This window comes from Sphaeramia orbicularis, chromosome 9 (assembly GCF_902148855.1).
Source record: "Sphaeramia orbicularis chromosome 9, fSphaOr1.1, whole genome shotgun sequence".
In the NCBI taxonomy this organism is placed as follows: Eukaryota; Metazoa; Chordata; class Actinopteri; order Kurtiformes; family Apogonidae; genus Sphaeramia; species Sphaeramia orbicularis.
In genome coordinates, this window is record NC_043965.1 from 33,788,609 (window position 1) to 33,808,638 (window position 20,030).

Here is a 20,030-nt window from a genome sequence, read left to right on the forward strand (position 1 = left end):
CCCATCATGCCCTGGGAAACTACACCGGTGACAGCCTATCCATATTGTTTGGAAGTTTGTTCCGTCTACGCAAACGTCGTAACACCGAAAGGAGGAAGTGGTGTTGTGGTTTTATGTTTTTTGGTACTCGGTGGTTCTGCTTCTACCGCTTATAAATTTATCAAGATACATAAATATTCACTTTAGCGCTGTGTGTTGCCTGTCTCGTCCTGAAATGGTCTCGAAACAAACTACTGAAATGGACCGGCGGTGCCTGTACACTGTGTACTACCGTAACATGTTTCCGGGGGATCGTATAGGAGGCGGACCTGTAAACATTTCGAGCGTGGTGTGGTACAGAGTTGTACTTGCCCATCACTACGTGTAACGTACAGGAATGGGTTGAGGAAATGTGATAGTTGTGTGTCCTAGCCAGCCTGTTAAACGGCTCAGAGAGGCTCTCTCTTTGCTGTTCCGGTCAGCCTGTTTAATTACACACACGTTAGCTTGTTAACCTACCAAACGTGCACTTTATGAAGATATGAAATTACTCTTTCTTGCCTGTCTCAGTCCTAAAACTGGGAACAACACAACAGCTGAGAGAATAAGGTAATATTCACTGTGGCTAAGTATCGCTGCATCAATCGAGTTAGCTTGTCAGACCGTATTGACGAATAGTAGCGTTGTCAGTGGTTAGAGCTATTTAAAACGATAAAAACTGATTAGTAGCTAAAACTGCGTATATTTTAAGCTACGGTGTTTTGATTAATCAGCTGTTTGTCAGCTAAATTTAAAGGAACGCAACATGTATCATTTATGACAACCTAAACTTTGTTTGCCTTTCTGTTCTGTCACCAACTACCTAGTATTATCAAGCTGTCATACATCTCTGTAAATGTTTGACTGTGTGAAATGTTACCTTTAGAATACAGGTACAGATGACATGCCCAAGTAATACTTAAATAATGCATGACTCATGATTTAAATAATGAATAAGTATAAGTGTATATAATGATGAAAAATCATTTCCTGTTACATATATGGTTGCTTCATACAGACTGATTTATCACCCCATGTACTGAAGTAAAATTTTATTAAGGAACATTGCATGGAGAGAGTAAAAAATGTTCCACTGATCGTGCCAGCTAATTCTTGAGCAGCAACACTTGTTGCACTGGGTATAAGGTAATCCCACTACACCAGGATATGTTCATGCCTTGGTCTTTCTTCTGGCCACTGAGCAATGTAGCAACAGTATGATTTTTACAAAGCTGTGTGCTTTACAATATTATATGTTCTGTTCTTACAGAGAAGCTGATTAAAATCATGAATCTGAAATGAAACACTGTGGAAACCAGCTAGTTTGGTTGCATATCAGTTAATTTTTAAAGTAACTGTGACAAGTGATGATTAAATAAACATGAAGTAACCACATGAAATCACAGTGATTTGCTCATTAATTCACAATGAACAGGAATAAGGAATTCATGAAACATTTTTGCACTAAAGCAGTAAAACATTGTGAGTCATTTGCTAAGAAGATTTGTATCCTTTATAATAAAGATTTTTCATAATTTGTAATCATTCGTGTTACATTTAAGGTCCCACATTGAATCAGCGGGGCACATTTGTGAGCTCAGAGATGCTGCAGAATTTCAGTCCTCCACAGAGGTTGCAGACCTAGTATCTCAAAATCCTCCATTTGAGGGTGCATTGGCCATTCATCTCTTCAAAGCTGGCAGACTCCTCTTAGGTGAATACCTTTTTGTTATGTGATTCCTTTATTTTCATACAGTTAGTGTTTTTTATTTGTCAAGTAATGATAAGTAGACTGTTACCTTTTCCAACAATGTCAGGACCTTTCTGTTTTATGTCTAACCTTTGAAAACAGACGTCCAAGTTCCATTTGGTGTTATCTTTGGCGGAACAGACATAAATGAAGATGTGAAAGTTGAACAGAAGCGTGTGGTTATGGAGCAGGTGCTACTGAAAGCCAGGTGATGTTGCTACAAAATACTATTTTATTTTAACTTAAACTGAGTGCATAAACATGTTTCATCACTTCACATGAACTGTGTGCATTGATGAAGTAAGAGAATGTTTATGTTCTATCTGCTTATGTCTTTACCTGTTAGCCAAAAAGCTAATGAAAATATGTGTAATAGGCTGTTTTTCAAACATGCAACAGTACAGATGTAATTATAAATACGAATAATTCCAAATATGGTTGGTCTTCCACTGATTGTGCAAGATAATTTTTTTTAGCATGATTGCCATGTGACATCTAAATGTTATAAAGAGAACTGTAATATTTTACACCAGTACTTAATCTACTCTTACAAAGCAAAAACTAAATTACAAGTTAAATGTCTGCAAAAACTGAACCAAATATGAACCTATAGTGACACGTGACATTATTGTCTCAGTCTGTTTTACTCACTTACAGGGTGTGCAAATCCATACTTATATGTGAACACAAAGTATTGATTTACAAGTGCATGACATTGGTTTTATAGGCTCAAATTATCCTCATAAACATTTGGATTGAATGTGCTATGGAAGATTCACACACTGTGGCAAGACACAAAACTATAAGTACTAAAAATAGCGAATCTCTACATGAAGCCTATTTAAATGTATTTTTCACGCATTAGTTATACTGATTTGTATCAAAGATGTTCTATTCCCTTCATTCCTGGCATTAAAGAATGAGTCTAAACAAATGCAAAACACCCCCAGCTGTGCAGGTTGTGTTTTCTCATCCCCTTATTTAACAGTATGAAGTTTATGTGTATATAGGTCTATCAGTGTCTTGTGCCTGGTAGTCAGACCCCAATGTCTCTGTGTTCATTACGATGTAAATAGATGGTAGGGCATCTGGTGGGTAAATTTAGGGGAATAACTGCCTTCTGGGAGATCCAGGTCTCATGACTACAAACACATGATTTGAAAACATCTCCCGCCGCTAGTGCACACAAACCGTCATTATAAAATTCAGTCACCCTTCTGTTTTTTGGCCCATTTAATAATGCATGCTCACACATCCACAAATTACTGTCTCCCCACTGTTTTTTGTCCTACATTCTCTTTGTTTTTATCCTGTATTGTTCATTGTTAAATTCTTAGCCTTCAAACTAGAGATACTTCATTTCTCATGTACACTGTGTCAACCTGGGAACTTTGTGTTTTACTAATATTACCATTACATTGCCTGTTGTCTTTGAGATTGTCATTGCTTGTCTATGATCATGTCAACAATGAAAATATGTTTCACTAAAATGCTTTTTCTCAGGTAATAATGAAGGTTTTTGTTGTTTTTTTATTTAGGTTTGCAGTTGCATTTACTGATAAAATGAAAGAAGATGCTGAGTTATTTTTGGTATGACTACCTTTTGTATATTGGTGAATTTGTTCCACATTATTCTGCATCACAAAATTAGAGCTGGGTGATATGGCCAAAAAGGTTATCACAATGAACATTTTTCTGGCAATCAATATACAGTCAATAATTACCACAATAATTGTCAAACCATGGCTTCTTTCAATTGTTTGGCCCAGGGACAAGTTTAAAATTAGGAAATGCTACTGCCACAGAACTGTAGCACAAAATATCGGTTTGTCTTTTGCCATAGAGCCAATCAAATGTTAGCATTTGTGCTAGAGCCAATCATGGATACTGTTCCATGAACTCAATAGTCTCTTGTTGCCACAGTACTGTGGTGATATATGGCATATACTTCAGTGCATTCTTTTGTGCATTTTGCTACCACAGAACTGTGGCAATTGATGGAAGAAACAACAAATTTGTGATGGTATATAGAACAGACTAGGAGTTATTGTTCTAAACATTCTGTGTTATTTTATGGTGTTCTTTGCTCTGTGCAGTCAGTGAGATTGAGGCTAGAGAAGGTGGGCAGAGCTAGATGCAGCAGTGTGCCATGTGACTTCTCAGTTCTGTGTCAGTCGTGTATTGAGTGCTGTACTCTGAAAACTGCACTCTGAACATTGTCCCAGTGGCTAATTTATGTCAGTGTCGGATTTTACCTACCAACATCCTTGCTACAAACCCCCTTAACCACCGCGTCCTGTCCTGTCAGGAAGCCGGGCTACAGGCTCCGAGCGCCGGGGTTCTGTCGAGTTGAGCTGCTCCGTCCACCCGCTCCAGTCCGGCTTACACACCGGGGAGCGGATAGCTGTCCACCTGGACCTGATGGAAAGTTATTGGAGGGGGGACGAACCGGTACACCAAGCCGCTCCTCCATGGATCTAGTTCTGACTAATGCTTTCCATCAGGTCCGACAAATAAATGAATACACATTTGCACTCTTCTGCTGTGTATATTTTCTTTAATGCTGGTGAATGTCATTTTATTTGACTTCATTAATGCCAACTCCCATCACCGCGGTCGTGCCCTGTCAGGAAGCCGGGTTACAGGCTCCGAGCGCCGGTGTGCTTGAAGGGCTTGATCCGTGCACGAAGCGGGGCTTGGTTCTGATTTCTGTGAACGAAACTAGTTCCATGATCCGTAATCGGAACCGGTTACGAGAACGGAAACAACTTCACGCTCCCCCGAGAGGCTTTCAGCAGCACAGATAGAAGGAGCTCCTGCCTGGACCAGGGACCACTGTCCCACTGACAGAGAAACACAGCCACATTTTATTTTTTTTCAGAAAACAGTATCTCGTAAACTCATAAAAACAGAGCTTTTTTTTTTTTTTTTTCCGGAAAACAGTATCTCGTAAACTCATAAAAACAGAGCTTTTTTTTTTTTTTTTTTCGGAAAACAGTATCTCGTAAACTCATAAAAACAGAGCTTTTTTTTTTTTTTTTTCAGGAAACAGTATCTCATAAACTCATAAAAACAGAGCTTTTTTTTTTTTTTTTCGGAAAACAGTATCTCGTAAACTCATAAAAACAGAGCTTTTTTTTTTTTCAGGAAACAGTATCTCATAAACTCATAAAAACAGAGCTTTTTTTTTTTTTTCAGGAAACAGTATCTCATAAACTCAGAAAAACAGCGCCGATTTTTTTTTTTAACTTATTTTTTCTCGTAATTATGAGATAATTATCTCATTAATTCAGAAAAACAGAGCCGAAATTATTTTTTTTTGTGAATGCAATACGCTTCCGTACAAATCTAGGCACAGAGTATTCAAAATATTATAACAAGGAAATGTTTGCTCAAAATTTACATGAGTAAAATTAAGAAATACGGCAAAACTTTCAAATGTTCAAATTCAAAATGTTTTAATTGAGAATATAAAAAATTACAGATGAAAGAATAATACATATCACAATAAACATAATTATCACCATAACAGCAATTATTTTACTGCCCTGCAGTACTTAAGATACCTGAATGACGCCAGATTTTTGCTTCATGTGAATATTTTCTGTCAGTTGTACTATTTTTAAGTCCTATCAAAAATGTCTGTTTAGCTAATACAAACTTAACAACCAAAATTGTCAGAATTGAAATGTTTCAATGTAAAGAGACTCTGACTCTTTGCTCAATCTGTTTGTGTCTTAAATTTTAAAGCTGCTGTGAAAAAGCAGGACATGAGCCTGACAACTTCAATAAATATGATAGAAGGGCTTTTACTATACAAACACTATATCCAGCCCTGTTCTGTAACGGTCTGGCATTAAAACAATATTACCGGGTTTTACTTTTAGATTAGATTGGAGCCGTAGGCTGCAGATTGAGGCGAGTGGCATGCTTTATCTCTGCCATTTAGTGCTGACAGCAGGCAGACAGGACAGGCACTGAGAGGCATTGCCCTGCTTTTTATTGTGACAGAAAACACACATAGGGGATGGATCTAGTGTGATAACAACCAGTCAATTTCCTTTCCATCCCCCTCTGATTTATTTCGTAGCACTGCCATTATCCTGCCAACTGCGTTCCTGATTCACTTTTAAAGTTTGTATTTTGTTTGATTGTTTTGTGAGAACAAAGAGTATCAATTAGCTGCTGTCCATTCTGTAACAAAAAAGAGGCAAAACACAGTAAATTAGATAGAAGTGGTATAAACTAGTGCTGCCTGTAATTATTCATTGATTGTTTTTATGGTTTAATACTTATTTTAATCAGATTTTTCCCATGTTTGCTTCTTCTCTAAAGCTTTCCAAGAGCAGTAAACTTTATGTCCAGCCTCAAGGTAAGTCCTGTAGGATGAATATTCTCACCCCATGCTGTGCATCCCTGACCCGCCACTGAAGTGTTGCATTAATCAGCTTTGACAGTATTTTTTTTTTCTCTATTATCATGCTGACTGCAGTACAGACTTGTATTTGCTCTTGCCATTGGCCACTGTGCCATGTAGGATAACCCAAATCACTCTTCCATGTTGATTCCCACTAGTAGCCTTGTTTGGCAAATACTGCCCCTTTACAGATTAGAGAAGCGCTCTGGTTAACTGCATGACTGAGCTTGGAACACTAAAAGCTTTTATAGTGATTATAAAAGTTATTATTTAGCCAAATATGCTGCTAAATTTTAATACACATAGAAGATAATACTATACTACTACTATAAGTCAACTGCATTACACCTATTTTGTTTTATATCCTCATGGCTTCATGTATGTTAGCTGTTTCTGCTTAATATAGCCTGTCTTTATTTTTTGCAGGCATACAGACTGAAGTAACCAAGAAATTCTGCTGGACTGATTTCTTAAGGAGCACAGGTACTTTTACTACTTTATTTTGGTTGCCTATAAAGCCTGTCTGTAGGAAATGTGGACCCTGATGATTCTTAGACAACACTGTGCATGTTTATCAATTTCAGGTGCTCCGAGCAGGACATTTAAAACCTTAGTGAATAAAACTAAAACTCCATTTTTCTGTTTTAAGCTGTATTCTGTTTTGTCCTTTAACAGCAACTCGTTGTTAGCGAAATACATTTTGGTCACAGGCTCAGTTTAGTGGAGGCATCAAACTTAGTTTACTGTTGCACATCCACAACCTGGAAAAGCTGCTGTAAACAATAATAAAATGAAGATGTGGCTGTCAGTGCACTGTAAGATGCTATGTAATATATTTTACTGGGGATTTTTTTTTAACAAGCTGCTAACAATTTAGTTGAAAATTCCTCTGCCATATTTGAGACTTCCAGTATATTCTTCCTTTTTTATATATATATTTAAACTTTCTCTTTTCTTACTATTAATCATTGGCTGAATCCGTTCTGGAGCCACTGGGAGCACAACATATTCATGCACCCCCAAACCAGAAAGTTCCTGCCAGTGAGCATAAATTCATTCTACATTACACTGGTCGATGTGGAGGTCAGGGAAGCCGAAGATTGCAGCAGCACTATGCATCTTCCCCTTTTCCCTCCTGTCTCTAGACATTCCAACTCCCATTTGAATAGCTTGGTAAATATACACTGTTACTCTGTGAAGCTTCTCTGCCAAACAGCCAGGGCTTTAAATTGGACATTGCAAGATGATGTCCATCCAAGGTACATTAGTGCTCATAGAGAGCGCCATTGAGGACAGAGAGGAACGCTTGATTAATAGCTTTCCAGCCCAGGGCCATTTGTCACCACGCTTCACAACTGGTGCAAGTAATACTAATTGCCCATAGTCACTTCTCCGATTGTTACATGAAATGGGACTCACAATTCCACAATTGTGCTTTTCTACAGATAAGATGAAAGCACTGTTGTTTTATAGCTGTAAACATTGGTCCAGGTTTAACATGTGTACTGTCTGATGGAATTAATTTGTAGTGATTATGCTTTTTAATGCTTTTGGATCAATTGCATTCAATAGTGTGTATGTGTGTGTGCGTGCGTGTTTGTGTTTATTTGTATCACATTGCTACCTCCTAGTATGATGACCAGAACAACTCATACTGCAGATTTTTATTGAGGCAAAAACAAACCTTGTTTTTGTCGTAGCTGATGCTGGGTTGATTCCGTTTACTGCTGTCCACCTGATTAGCTGTTACTTTTCCTCCTTTGGACTCTGCATTGTCACCTTCAGTAGTCCTGAATATTTACTCTTAACAACTTGTTTTAGTTATCCTCAAGCACAACAGTGCAGTCTAACACAAGCAACTCCTGCAAAATAAATTAATAAATAACTCTTCCCTTCTCTCTGCTGTCAGCTCTCATTTTCCCTTGTTCTTCCACACACACTCCTTCACACACAGCAGGGATCATGTGTGTGTGTGTTCTCCTCCCAGATCTTGATGCATATTGATTTCGTTTTTCATCCCTCCATCTGGTGTGACATAAATTAATCATCACTAAATTGTATATTGTACATAGGCTAGCTTAATGAAGTTGCATGAAGCTGTGGAAGTGTGGAGTGTGTTTCGGTGCTGAGGTGGCACGCTTTATAATGATTCCCATCAGGTGGAGACATGAAAGAAGCAAAGCAACCCCCCCTGCATGGCTGAAGATACATGGGTGTAAATGTGTGTCTGTGTTAAGCTATAGGTGTTGTGTTCTGTTTAAAAGCACAGACTGAGCATTAAATCCACCAGGTGACAGTCCCTGAAAGCCCTGCTGTTGGTGGTCCCTGCTGTGAGCCTTGTGAGGGGAAGTTAAAGAGATATGGGAACTTCTCCTCTGAGAGAGACAGCGCTGTGATGTTAACAATGGTGCTTTGAATCATTGGGGGGTCTGTTGCTACCTTGCACAATTACTTTCCCCATGTAGTGATTGAAATACAAGGCAATAGCCTGATTAGAGGTTAGATGTTACAGACTTATTGTATGGAAACACAATTCCTCCACATGGGTTATATTATGGTAATTACCTACACAATATATATAACAGATAAACAGACTCACGGAACATTAGTATTAACCAGTTGGCTATTGGTAAGTAACATTTTGTCCATATCAACGACTAGAGGTGGGTAATCCCAGCTCCATAGAGTAAAAATCCTGCCATGAATTGGTTCTACCTGTTCACTTGACACAGGTGATTCCATTAATTATCCCTTCATCTGCTTGGATGAGGAGTTGTGCTCATCAAACTGGGCTGGTTCAGTGAGTGGTTGGAACAAATACATGGCAGGACTTTTACTCTATGGAGCTGGGATTACCCACCTCTGTCAATGACCAATATTAATCTGTTGTGTTGCGGTCAATAATTTATATGGTTGAATTTGTACTCATTCAAAGATTTTGTCATGATGCAATTCATGATGCAGTTTTCTTGGTACAAAAGGAGGAATTAATAACATCCAAAACAGAATTAACAAAAAAACCAACAGCGTTGGTTTTGACATTGGCTACCCAGCAAATTGTTCTTTGGTATCAATATTGTCCCAGGATTTTACAATCAGTGCACTCCCATGAATAATTCATCGACATAGATTCTGCTTCTGAGGGAAAACCTTTTTTTTAAGGTATTACAGATATTAGTGTGTAGAAAGTAGACAGGTTTGAGGAGAAGCAATATTTGGGAGGGCTCAGCTCACAAAGTACATTACTCATACCCAAAAGTGTTTTCTTGATGTACATTGGTTGTCTCCCTCAACTCTACTTTCAACTCACACTGGCATTTTTTTATTCTGGCAGTAGAATTTAACATAACAAGCAGTCCATAGAGAAAGTCTTTAGAGGGAAGCTGAGACGCTGCAGGATAAATGCTACCACCCCAGTTTTCTGGCTTGTTTTTCACTATCCTGACCAGCACTGCTGCCTCCCAGGCTGAAAACACACATCATTTACAGTCATGTTGGCTGACCAAGAATACTGTTCTCTTCTCTGATAAGCCCTTTATCTGTATAGATTTGGCACGTATAAATATGAAAAAAACAAGTAAGTTGGCCAAAGTTTTTTAAGTGCATCTGCAGTCGGACAAAAAGAAATGGTAATGTATTATTTGATTTGTTTGTTATTTTGGAAAATGTGATTTGAATTTCTAATACTTAAAGTAATATATAGTTGGTAATTACTGTGACAGTCCAGGAAAAGGCTATCGCAGTTTGAAACTGATTATGAGGAAAATTAAGGAAGTTTAGTTTTTCTATATGTTATAATTTAAAAGCTTTTAGATTTGAGATTTAAAAAACAAATGTTGATAAACAGTGATAAACAGATCTATGTCGCTCAGTTTTCCTTAATTTTGTTCATTTTTTTCTGCTAATGACTTTTAAATGACATGTATTATAGATTTGCTTGATCAAAAAGTATTAATTTAACTGACATTTATGCTGTGTATTAATATTAATGGAACAAGCAGCTCTGTGATTCAGTGCAGTTCAAAGTCGGTATGTTTCAAAGCTACACATTTTTGTCAGTCTTTCAAAGAAACTGTCTATTTATGAATTACTCACTACACAGCTTTTCATTTTGTTTTTGAAAAGGAATTGCAGATACCTACAACCTGTTCCAACTACTGTCACACTTCCAAGTACTAAAATGCATGCACTTCTCTTTGAAAAACCATACTAATTAACTCAGGAAAGAGCACATATTCATAGACAATACAAAGAAAGTTTCTAAGAGACTGGCAAGGTCAGCACCTGGCAAAATAAAATGTTTGATGTGTAGCTGCTATAGAAAGATGTCACATATGATTCTGTTGAATGAGAGTTTTTCAGTGGTGTCGGTATTTTGACCATTGATCCTATGTCACTCAGTGGTTTAATAGGAGCTGCTCCAACAGATATGTGTCCACACACACCTGCATGCACACACACTGATAAAAGCAATGAGGGATTGTTCAGTATGCCCATTTAAAGTCAAAGGCAAAATGCGCAAACTGGTTTTGCATAAAACTCACAGAAGTGCAAAGAGAGAGAGGGAGGAGAGATAGCTGCTGGCATAACAGATGTTTTGTACAATTTGTTTTTCTCCCATAAGTAAAGATGAATTGTGTCTTAGATCCAAAAGATTTTTTTCTTTCTTTTAATTTCGTCCTCCTTTTGACAGGTGTGCACTGGGGTACGATTCCAGTTTTCCTCCAGAGTTTATCTGCTTCTTGGTCTGAAGTAGTGATATGAATGTTTCCTTCTGTTGACCAACTTCCCCATCCTAAGAATCAATCCAAGGAAGTTTGATGCATCCTGTAGATCGAGTTTATTTGACAGTCATCACTTTCCATCAGGATCGGTGCTTAGACCCTGCACTGTCATTTTAAGATGCTCTTTAATAGCATTAAAGACCTGCTTTGGCCTCCTGATCTGGATTTATCTGACAGCAGGGGATTTCACTTGACTGTCGCTGCGCTGTAAGCACATGCCACAGACACTTAAAAGTACCTTTTTTTTTCTTCTTTTTTTTTCTTGTACTTGACTTTCTTTTTTTTTAAAATTACCTTGCATAAAGAAATCAGGGATGAAAAATTAATTTTCTACTGTTCTTCTACTGATAGCCCCTAGATCAGTGGTGGTTCCCAACCTTTTTTGGCTGGTGACCCCATTTTAACATCACAAATTTCTGGCGACCCCAGACATTCAAAACACAGACTTTTTTTTTTGTTCTTTGCTAAAATTAATTTGTTTTTGATCATTAATAGTTTGTTATACTATGTTACAAATAAACATTAATTTTAGACAACATTTAGGCTATATATTGTATATTATTATAGATGGTGGCAGAAAAGCCAGGTGTAGATTACTGCACAAAGTGAGAATTTTATTTTCCTTGGTCAGGATATGTACAGTCAGTCCAGCTTGGGTTTACAAGGCTGACAATTAATACTGAACAAACAATAACTCAAACTGTGAATTTTGCAAGAGCTGCAGCATCTGAAACGAACCACAATGAACATTTGAAAGATAAACAGAACCACAGTGCTTCAGTTTCAGCTTCAGAGTTTGTCATGTCTTTTATGTATTGTGATTGTCTCTCTGAACTCACCATATATTTTTTATAGTAAGTTTTTGTTTGTTTGTTTGTTTGGGGGGTTTTTTATGTATTACTAGAAATTTCAGGCGACCCCATTTAACTTCCAGGCAACCCCACATGGGGTCCTGACCCAAGGTGGAAAAACACTGCCCTAGAAGGTTTGCCGTTGTACTAGCCTTCTGTTTAAAAGTCATGCGACATAAAAATTTCATCTCCACTTGAGGTTTACTTTTAGTTTGTTCTGAACTATTTTGCAGCAGGTTTGAAATTGTGCAAAGGGAACATGAAAGTACCAGGGATCCTGACAGAATTACCCTCCAATATAAACTAGTTGGCCTCTCTATAAAAAAATAATTCTGATCAGTGAAAATATTTCCAATGTAATAATCAGTTTGAAGTACAGGTTTCACTTATTGATCGGATGACTGAGAGTGCCTAGTTGGAGTGTGTGCTGCATTCATAACAGTGTGAGGCTGTGTTGTTGGGGTCAGGGCTCTTATCTATTGCTTTTTGAAGGTTAGGTGTAATACAGTAGTCTTTGGCATTCAGTACAACTGTATGCCTGCCAGTTTCTAACTAATCTCTGGATTGAACCTGAAAGTTGGATGATCTGGGAAGAGAGCCGATTTAGCAGCGTTCGCTCTCAATTAAAGCAAGGTTCTCAAAACGTTTCATGTTGTTAACGTCATGTTGGGTTAGCTAATTTTAATCTGGAGCTGCTAGGGAGTAAATTGTCACCCAAATGCTCTAATGCTCTGGCTCTGCAGTTATGGCGCTGTATTACACACTGATTAGGCTGCAAGCTTCCAATGTTTTCAGCAGACTATTTCCCTGCTGAGTGTTATAACTCTGATCAGAAAATTGTGCAAGCACATTAGTCACCGCTGTCTTATTTTCCTCATGACCTTGGGTGATGTATTGCTTTCATTATATGCCGACGTACTTGGGATGTTCATTATGCACTGTTTTGATATTGTAGTGCTGTCTTTCTGTGTGTCTGGCCTCTCTCCAGGTGTAAGCACGGAGCATGTGGATGACCTGCGTGTCTTCCTATTGGTCTGTGGCCTCAGAAGAGTCAAGGATCCGCTTTACCTCGTTGAGGACTTTTCAGGTGCGCTACATATCATGTCTTTTGTAACCTTGCTGCAAATACAGCAACTGAAACAATGCTCTTCTGTCCATAATAATGTGTTCAACTTTAAATCAAAAAGTTCTTTCTGACTCTACATCTGATTTTAGAAGTAGAACAAGCTCATCTATTAAACATGATGGTAGAGCTCTGTGGTTTGTTTCAGCTAATTGAAAGATTTATGTGAAAGTGCAACGAGACTCTTACGACAGCTCATGTTGGTGTTTCATTTATGTCTTTCTCATACATGTCAATCAGAAATACAATTGATTACCAACATCCTTTTTTTTTTTCTTTATTAAATTGCATTCCTCTTGTATGAGTTAACAGTTGGGAGATGGTTAAGTTAATAGGACAGCATGGGACATCAACATTTTTATTGACTTGTTTTAGCTACACTTGTGGTCAAACGTTTCAGAACACTACTTAATTGTCCCTGAAGTACAGACACATTTAAAGGTTATAAAGGTCTGCCAATTAATTTTGTTTATTGCCTTTACTAATTGCCTTTTTATTTCTTTAACAATAGCAATATATAACTTTGTGCAATGCTTTTGTCCTAATAATGCTTCAGAGGGGGTAAAAACACAATTGAGCACAGCTTTTATGTACTCAGACAGTATTTAAATAAGTCAACATTCTTCAGTTTTTGAACTTTTTTTAACCTGTGGTAGTTTACCATTTACTTTTGTTCTAAAACTGCAGTAATTCCATAAGATGCATGGATTTTATACGGTACTTTTTGACTGAGATATTACTTGGCAGCACAGACACACTAAATAAATCCAATCTTATACACATAAATCCAGTCTTGTATATTTCCACTATAGTGTACTCACATGAATTTGGTACAAATTGAACTTCACAGCTTGTAAGAAAGCCGCTGCTGTTCATCTTTTCTCAGACTGTTATATTTCTTAAATTTGTTCATTTTGTGTCTTTCAGAGTGGCACTCTCAGAATCCCCGGAATGTGTTGGTCATTATCGGGCCAAAAGTAAGTGCACTGATTAGGAGTCAGGTTTTTATTCATTCTTTTCATGTGTTTCCTTCTGTACCATGGCCTCCTGTGCAGTTGAAATTACCCAGAAACCTCGCCTGTGAATTAAGGTGACTGCTAATTGGATGAAGCAGAGACAACAGCTTTATCTGTTTAGCTGGAATTACAGCCATCCCTCACAAAGAATGGCAGTCTTTTGTAAACAGTTGTGGTTCTTTTTCTGTTTGTGCCCTGCTACTGTTCGTTCAGTATATAGTAATGCACGGTTTGAACCAACCTCATTCTAATGTCCACAAGTGAGCTTCTATCTGCTCATTATTAGTATAAATTGATGCTAAAGCAGTTTGTAGCCCTGTCACACACATGTTATGCCACACACAGCCAGAATGCTGTCATTAAATACAGGCACACTGTACAGACACTAACTACACACACTATACTGACTGTGTGGCCACATGTCAAGCAAGTCAAATAATTGGAAACCACCAACTGAACTCCTATACCAGCCATGCTGCCTGGCGCTATTCATAAATCAACAAGTCTGACAGATAGTCAAGTCAGGAGGCAATTTTCATGCATTTACTGTAAAAGTTTCTAATTGTTCCTGGCTGTAGATTTAGGTTTTTATATTTCTTTCTCCAAGCAGCAGCCACACTGTGCTGTTTTCTTATAGCTGTTTTCTTACCCCAGTTCTGTCTCTCTGACATTGGTTTCTCCCTGTTTGTCTTCATCTCTTCTTCCCCTTGACTTGTTTTGATATGACATCAGTGTACAATATTTTAGTGTCTGTTATGTCTTTCAAGCAGTGAAGTCAGGCAAAAGGTATGTTCTGTTTCAGTTCTGCTCAAAACCAACTCAATTAGACATGGCCAGAAGCTAATGCAATGTCTTACTGCTGCTTCCTGTGCTATTCTGCTTTGTTGTTTCTGATGAAGTACATCATTGGAAACAGAGAGGTGTGATTCATCTTGACACATCACGTAGTCATAGGAGAAACATGTTTGTTTGTCTCAGAAGTGAAAATCCATATATTAATATTCCAACAAATATCTACGTTCATGACTATCAGATTCATCTATGATAATTGTTGAATTCAACAGTTGTATAAAAATAACAAATGAGCAGATTTTATAAGGTGAAAAATCCAAAACATACTAATGGAAATCAGAATAGCATTCAGCTGCTCAGTGATGACAGACTTCAAATCCACAGCTTCTTTATTCAAGTAATAAGCGCTCTGGGTGCACAGCATCTGTCATTAGGTTGAAAATTCAGGTCAGTTTGTCAGGGATGACACATCTCACGCTTCCATAACTGTGCTTTAACAAGCACCACAACATGCAGCTACTTCTGCATTACCTTTGCAGTAATCCATCTACAGTAAATCGTTTTTTGAAGATGTAATAATAGATGGTTTTACTCATCAGCAATTGGGCCCTGCACTAAATTATGCCTTTTCCTTACAGATAAGTTTTGGGGACTGGATTTCAGAGAAAAAAATAATACATCTTTGAGACAGAGGACAAGATTGCAAAGTCATTATAGTAAAAATGAGTAAGTCTGTCAGATTAATCTACAAGAATGAAAGAAATTAATGGAGAATCAAACAGTCCGATTTCCCTGTCCTTCCCTTAAAGTTCTGTTTATCCACCACAGAGATATACATAATCTGTACTTAAATCATTTGTCTTTATTAATACAGTCTTTATCAGGAACTGCAAGCTTACCCCCGCTGGTTTTACACTAGCCTCTAAATCCCAGACTACATCAGGACACAGAAACATTCCCTGCAGCGATTCTTTGATTTTAATGCACACGTGTGCGGCACACGTGTTTGGCATGTGCACACTAAAAAGCAGATTTGATATAGAAATTCCATGAGCTATAAAATGAAAAAAGTAGCAGCTTGCTTGGCAGCATCTTTGACCTAAATTGCTATGCTTTGACTTTTTCTGTGGGCAGGCTAATGCACGCAAATCCCACATTGCAATTAATGAGATTGGCCACCCACCCTACCCTGACCCCAATCTCTGAAAATACAGGATTTTCAGAGAATGATTTGCTCATGATAGAATTTATTAATTGTGTCATTGTTTATTTTATCCTCTTGATAAAAAAGTAATTTCTGGGCCCTATTATGAAAACAGAGCATCTTTTCAGTCAGAAAAAAAGGGTTTTCAATCTTTGTGTCTTTCTCAGATTGATCCTATGTTTACTGCAGAAGTTGAAGGTGTAGTCAAAAGGTAAGCCCTCTATTTTCTGTACTTTTCACCTAACAGATGAAAGTAAAATTGACACATGGCAGTCTAATTGGCAGGACTTTGCTGCTGTGGAAAAGCTTATTTTTCTATTCACCTTACATGGCACCAGAAAAATTATATACAAGAAAATGCAAATCTGAAGGCAGGACCAAGATAGAAAATGTATTTTTTGCCCTCCCACTCTCTAGTCTTGGCAGATCCTTCAGTTTATTTTTGCCGAAGGCCCTCACCACAACAAAGATCTTTGCGGCAGAAAGCTGCCCTCTCTGGTTAGGACTTCACCTGGACTTTGTGTATGTTACACATGGTACAAGTGTGTTTCATGCCCTGAGCTTGTCACTGCTGTTCACCATCATTCACGCCTCTATGAGCCCCGAGTCAGACAGAACTGAATTTTGCCACTGATTTTACAGAACAGCAGGGGTCTTCTTGGCCCAGGAGAGGAGCCAACAGGAGCTTCATGCTGCCATGAAAAGATGCTTTGCCTTGGTTAACAGTTCTGTCTCAGAGGGCATGTCAGCAGCCATCTTGGAGGTAAACATCCTTAGGGGTCATGGGTAATCGTACAATAGCATGTCATCACTTCCACAATTCAGCTGCTAAACACATCTTACTTTCTCATAGATCATATATTTTGGTGGAGTAAAGTACGTTGAGACAATCTGATCTATCAGTATATATTAAGACCTTCTCTCCCAAAGCCCTTGACATTTTTCTACCATGTAAATATGTCTTCTCTTTATCTTTCTTATTCCGGCTCAGCTACAATGTTATCTGACCACTTCAGGGACAATTACCCAAATTAATTGCTTGACTCCAATCTTCCCATTCCTGAGCGAGCAAAACCTCCAAATCCACTTAATCTCTTTTAAACACAGTCGATTAAGACAACCCACAGTGGGCTCTAAGTCTGATTAGTATGTTAGTACGTTTCACTCAACAACCTGCTAAAGGTATAAGCTGATACAGATTAATTCTCAATGTGAACTAAGGCACCATGAGTAGAAAATCAGTCTGCAGAATTAACAAGGTGTTTAGTTTTTTTTTATTACTGATAATTGTTTGAATGAGTTCATCTGTGATTGGTTAACTAATGTCTGTGGCTTTTGACTCTATTGTATTTCCTGCTTCAACAGGCGATGGACCTCAGGGTACCAGTGGTGGTTAGGGACATTCCTGGAAATGCAGCAGTTGTACAGCATGAGATCACAGGCCTGCTATACTCTTCTCCTCAGGTATATAGTACCAGTGACCAGGTCAGCACATGCATTAATCCCTCTTAAGCTTTGACGCTGACTGAGTTGATGAGCAAAGAGGATAATACATGTAGACTAAAGACAACAGCTCTTGTCACCACAGCTGAACAGAAAAACACTTCAACGTGCAGTGTGCGTGGCTCCACCCTGGCCTAGATTGCCATGCTCACTTTTAACTACTTTTACATTTTAGAGGAAAACCTTCAACTTTTTAGTATTTTGCAAACTTTGTGCTTAAAATTCTTTGCACTAGACCAGTCTTAGCAGGTAAAATATAACAAAAGGAGCTGGTGTTTTCTCAAGTGCTTAGATTTGAATCATAAAGTGCAGCCTTTAGGGACAGAGCAAAGATACCACATTACCATGTGATGATGCAACACATAGCATCAGGGAGGCAAGTGCAAATGGAGTACTATGAGAACTATTCATGCTGCTGTTTAATGAGGCAGGTGTGAAGCAAAAGGATAATAACATAGGTCAAAGCCAGCTACCCAAAGGCTGTTGGGCCACGGTGTTATGATGACAACATGCTGTAGCGTGATGTTGTCGTAATGGCTGGAGATAAGTCCTCTCCAGGGGGGGTCACGTGTGCTCAACAGAGCTGCCAGGAGGAAGCTCTCACAGATGGTTGCAGCGACTTGGGACGGATAAACCACAACCTTAGCCAGTACCAATGGGCAGCAAGTGTTAGTCTTTGAGCCAGACCTTTTGTCAAAGCGAATCACAGTCAAGACATTTTTTTTTCCCCATGTTTTGACGTCCTAGCTTTTTTTTTTTTTCTCAGAAGTCTTCAAACTAATTACATGAGGAGTATTGGTAGCAAGAGGTGTATCAAAGGAAATGAACGCAGAAGCACTTTAAAAAGAAAAGTGCTGTTTCCTGTCTGCCTCTATAATTTGCATTAAGAGTGAAGTGATTATAAGTATGCTGCTCATAAGTTGAGCTTTAATCCTGTTGCTGAGGATTTATAGCTCTCATATTGTCGTACAGAGAACCCATATCCTCTCCAGACATAATCACATCACTTGAAAAGAAGGGAAGTGAAGTGGCCCGCTGACTGGCAATGGCTAAAGGTTTGCATGCCCACTCACTCTCAGCCTCGATAAATGTCGGCTGCCATGTCACAGGAACCTTTTGAGGCATTTTCACTTTATTTTCCTGTTTAGTTCTTATTTGTCTTGTGGGCCAACAAATCAGCCATGATAATTCAGAATTCTGTGTGTGTACACCACATCTCAATCAGTTGTGGCACAATTACTCATTTCTTAATTGTCTTATTTTTATCCGCATCTTCCTCTCCCCATCTCCCCATAACAGCTGGTGTGGTGATATTGTTTAAATGTAGCTGTCAATGTCTTTGTTGTTTCTTTATTTCATAAGCAGCTGAGAGGTGGCAGCTATTAAGATAGACTGAAAAGGTCTATTGGACAGCTGTATTTGGATATGGATCCACAAATATGTCCATCCTTTGGCAATATGCAGATGCTTTTTAAGTATTTACTAATCACTGCAAAGGCTTTTTCTCTGACTTGTGTTGTTGTGCCTTAGAATATCTTTTATGTTTAAAAAAAAATATCTTAAGGCAACTTCAATGGCAAGCTTCAAGTGGTATTTGGCAGCAAATGAGACTCTTTTTTTTTTTTTTGCTTTTTTTCCTGCCAGGAATTTGTGCATCAATCTGAGAGGCTGTTGTCAGATCACGAGCTGAGAGAGAGCCTGGTGAAGAATGGGAAAATTTATGTGGAACAGCATCATAGCCTGAAACAGGAGAGGGAGACTTACCAGAGGCTGGTGGGCACTTTGCACTGAGCTTAAGGTCACACCATTTAAGAAGGATTTTCAGTGACAGAAAATAGGGCATTACGTTTACAATTTCTGGTGTCTTTACCACATCTGTATGCAAATGATGTTTTTAAACCAAAGATCTACATATGATTGGGATATCTTAGTACTGCAGAAATATTTTTTGACATTTTAATGCATTTATGGTTTTTGAATTTGCACATTATTTATAGTTTAATTTAAATATAAAGGGAAAAGTTCTTTGTTTCTTCATTACACTGAATTAAAGAAGCAATAAAACATCACTGGTTTCTTTTGACTGGTGTTCTAAATAATACGTTAAATATTATTAGTGTTTCTTCCACTGACAGTAAAAGAGAAGTTTGTTATACTTTGCAAAATTTTGAAGGTGTCATCAAATCTTTGTTTGCCCTTAAAAGCAGCACAGGATCAGGGTTATTTCTTTTCTAATACCAGTATTTCTTTTTTTCTACTGAGTCTATAAGCTCCTACATTCATTTTTAATAAAGTGCAAAGGTTGAGCCGTCCAAATTCAAGAGCTCAGGAAAAAACTCAATTTGTTTAAAGGGTAGTGGGTCACTAAAGGTTCTTGTAATTTTCTGTTACAAAGGTTCATTTTGGCAACACACCAGGGCAAGGACTGGTTAGAATATGTGAGGATATTTCTTGCTTTTTACCTCTTGCACTGTGTTACATTTCTAGAGATTACATCAAAGAAAAATATGGGGAAAAAAAAACCTGCAAACAAACTGGCTAAGTCATGCCAGAGAAACATAATGTTATGCAT

The 20,030-nt window shown here is 38.1% G+C and overlaps 1 protein-coding gene across 2 annotated transcripts; it reads left to right on the top strand.

The window, feature by feature from the left end:
• The first annotated feature begins 87 nt into the window (after positions 1-87).
• Positions 88-19,971, top strand: glt1d1 (glycosyltransferase 1 domain containing 1). Of its 2 annotated transcripts, XM_030142485.1 has the most exons (13): positions 88-588; positions 1,581-1,732; positions 1,871-1,976; positions 3,307-3,358; positions 6,104-6,140; positions 6,612-6,668; positions 12,809-12,907; positions 13,871-13,920; positions 14,707-14,745; positions 16,123-16,166; positions 16,598-16,718; positions 17,321-17,419; positions 19,103-19,971. In XM_030142485.1, exons 1-13 carry the CDS (start codon positions 521-523, stop codon positions 19,247-19,249), a joined length of 1,071 nt encoding a protein of 356 aa, XP_029998345.1. In that variant the 5' UTR covers positions 88-520; the 3' UTR covers positions 19,250-19,971. The 2 variants fall into 2 exon arrangements, with proteins under 2 accessions (XP_029998345.1, XP_029998346.1); XM_030142486.1 differs by lacking the exon at positions 14,707-14,745 and having other exon boundaries at positions 91-588.
• The last annotated feature ends 59 nt before the right edge of the window (positions 19,972-20,030 follow it).

Bases quoted from the DNA above. Each gene is read 5' to 3' on its own strand.
- glt1d1 (XM_030142485.1), top strand. From the start codon at position 521: ATGAAATTACTCTTTCTTGCCTGTCTCAGTCCTAAAACTGGGAACAAC. The intron at 6,141-6,611 runs GTAAGTCCTGTA...TATTTTTTGCAG, and splicing joins ACTTTATGTCCAGCCTCAAG to GCATACAGACTGAAGTAACC. The intron at 13,921-14,706 runs GTAAGTGCACTG...ACAATATTTTAG, and splicing joins TGGTCATTATCGGGCCAAAA to TGTCTGTTATGTCTTTCAAG.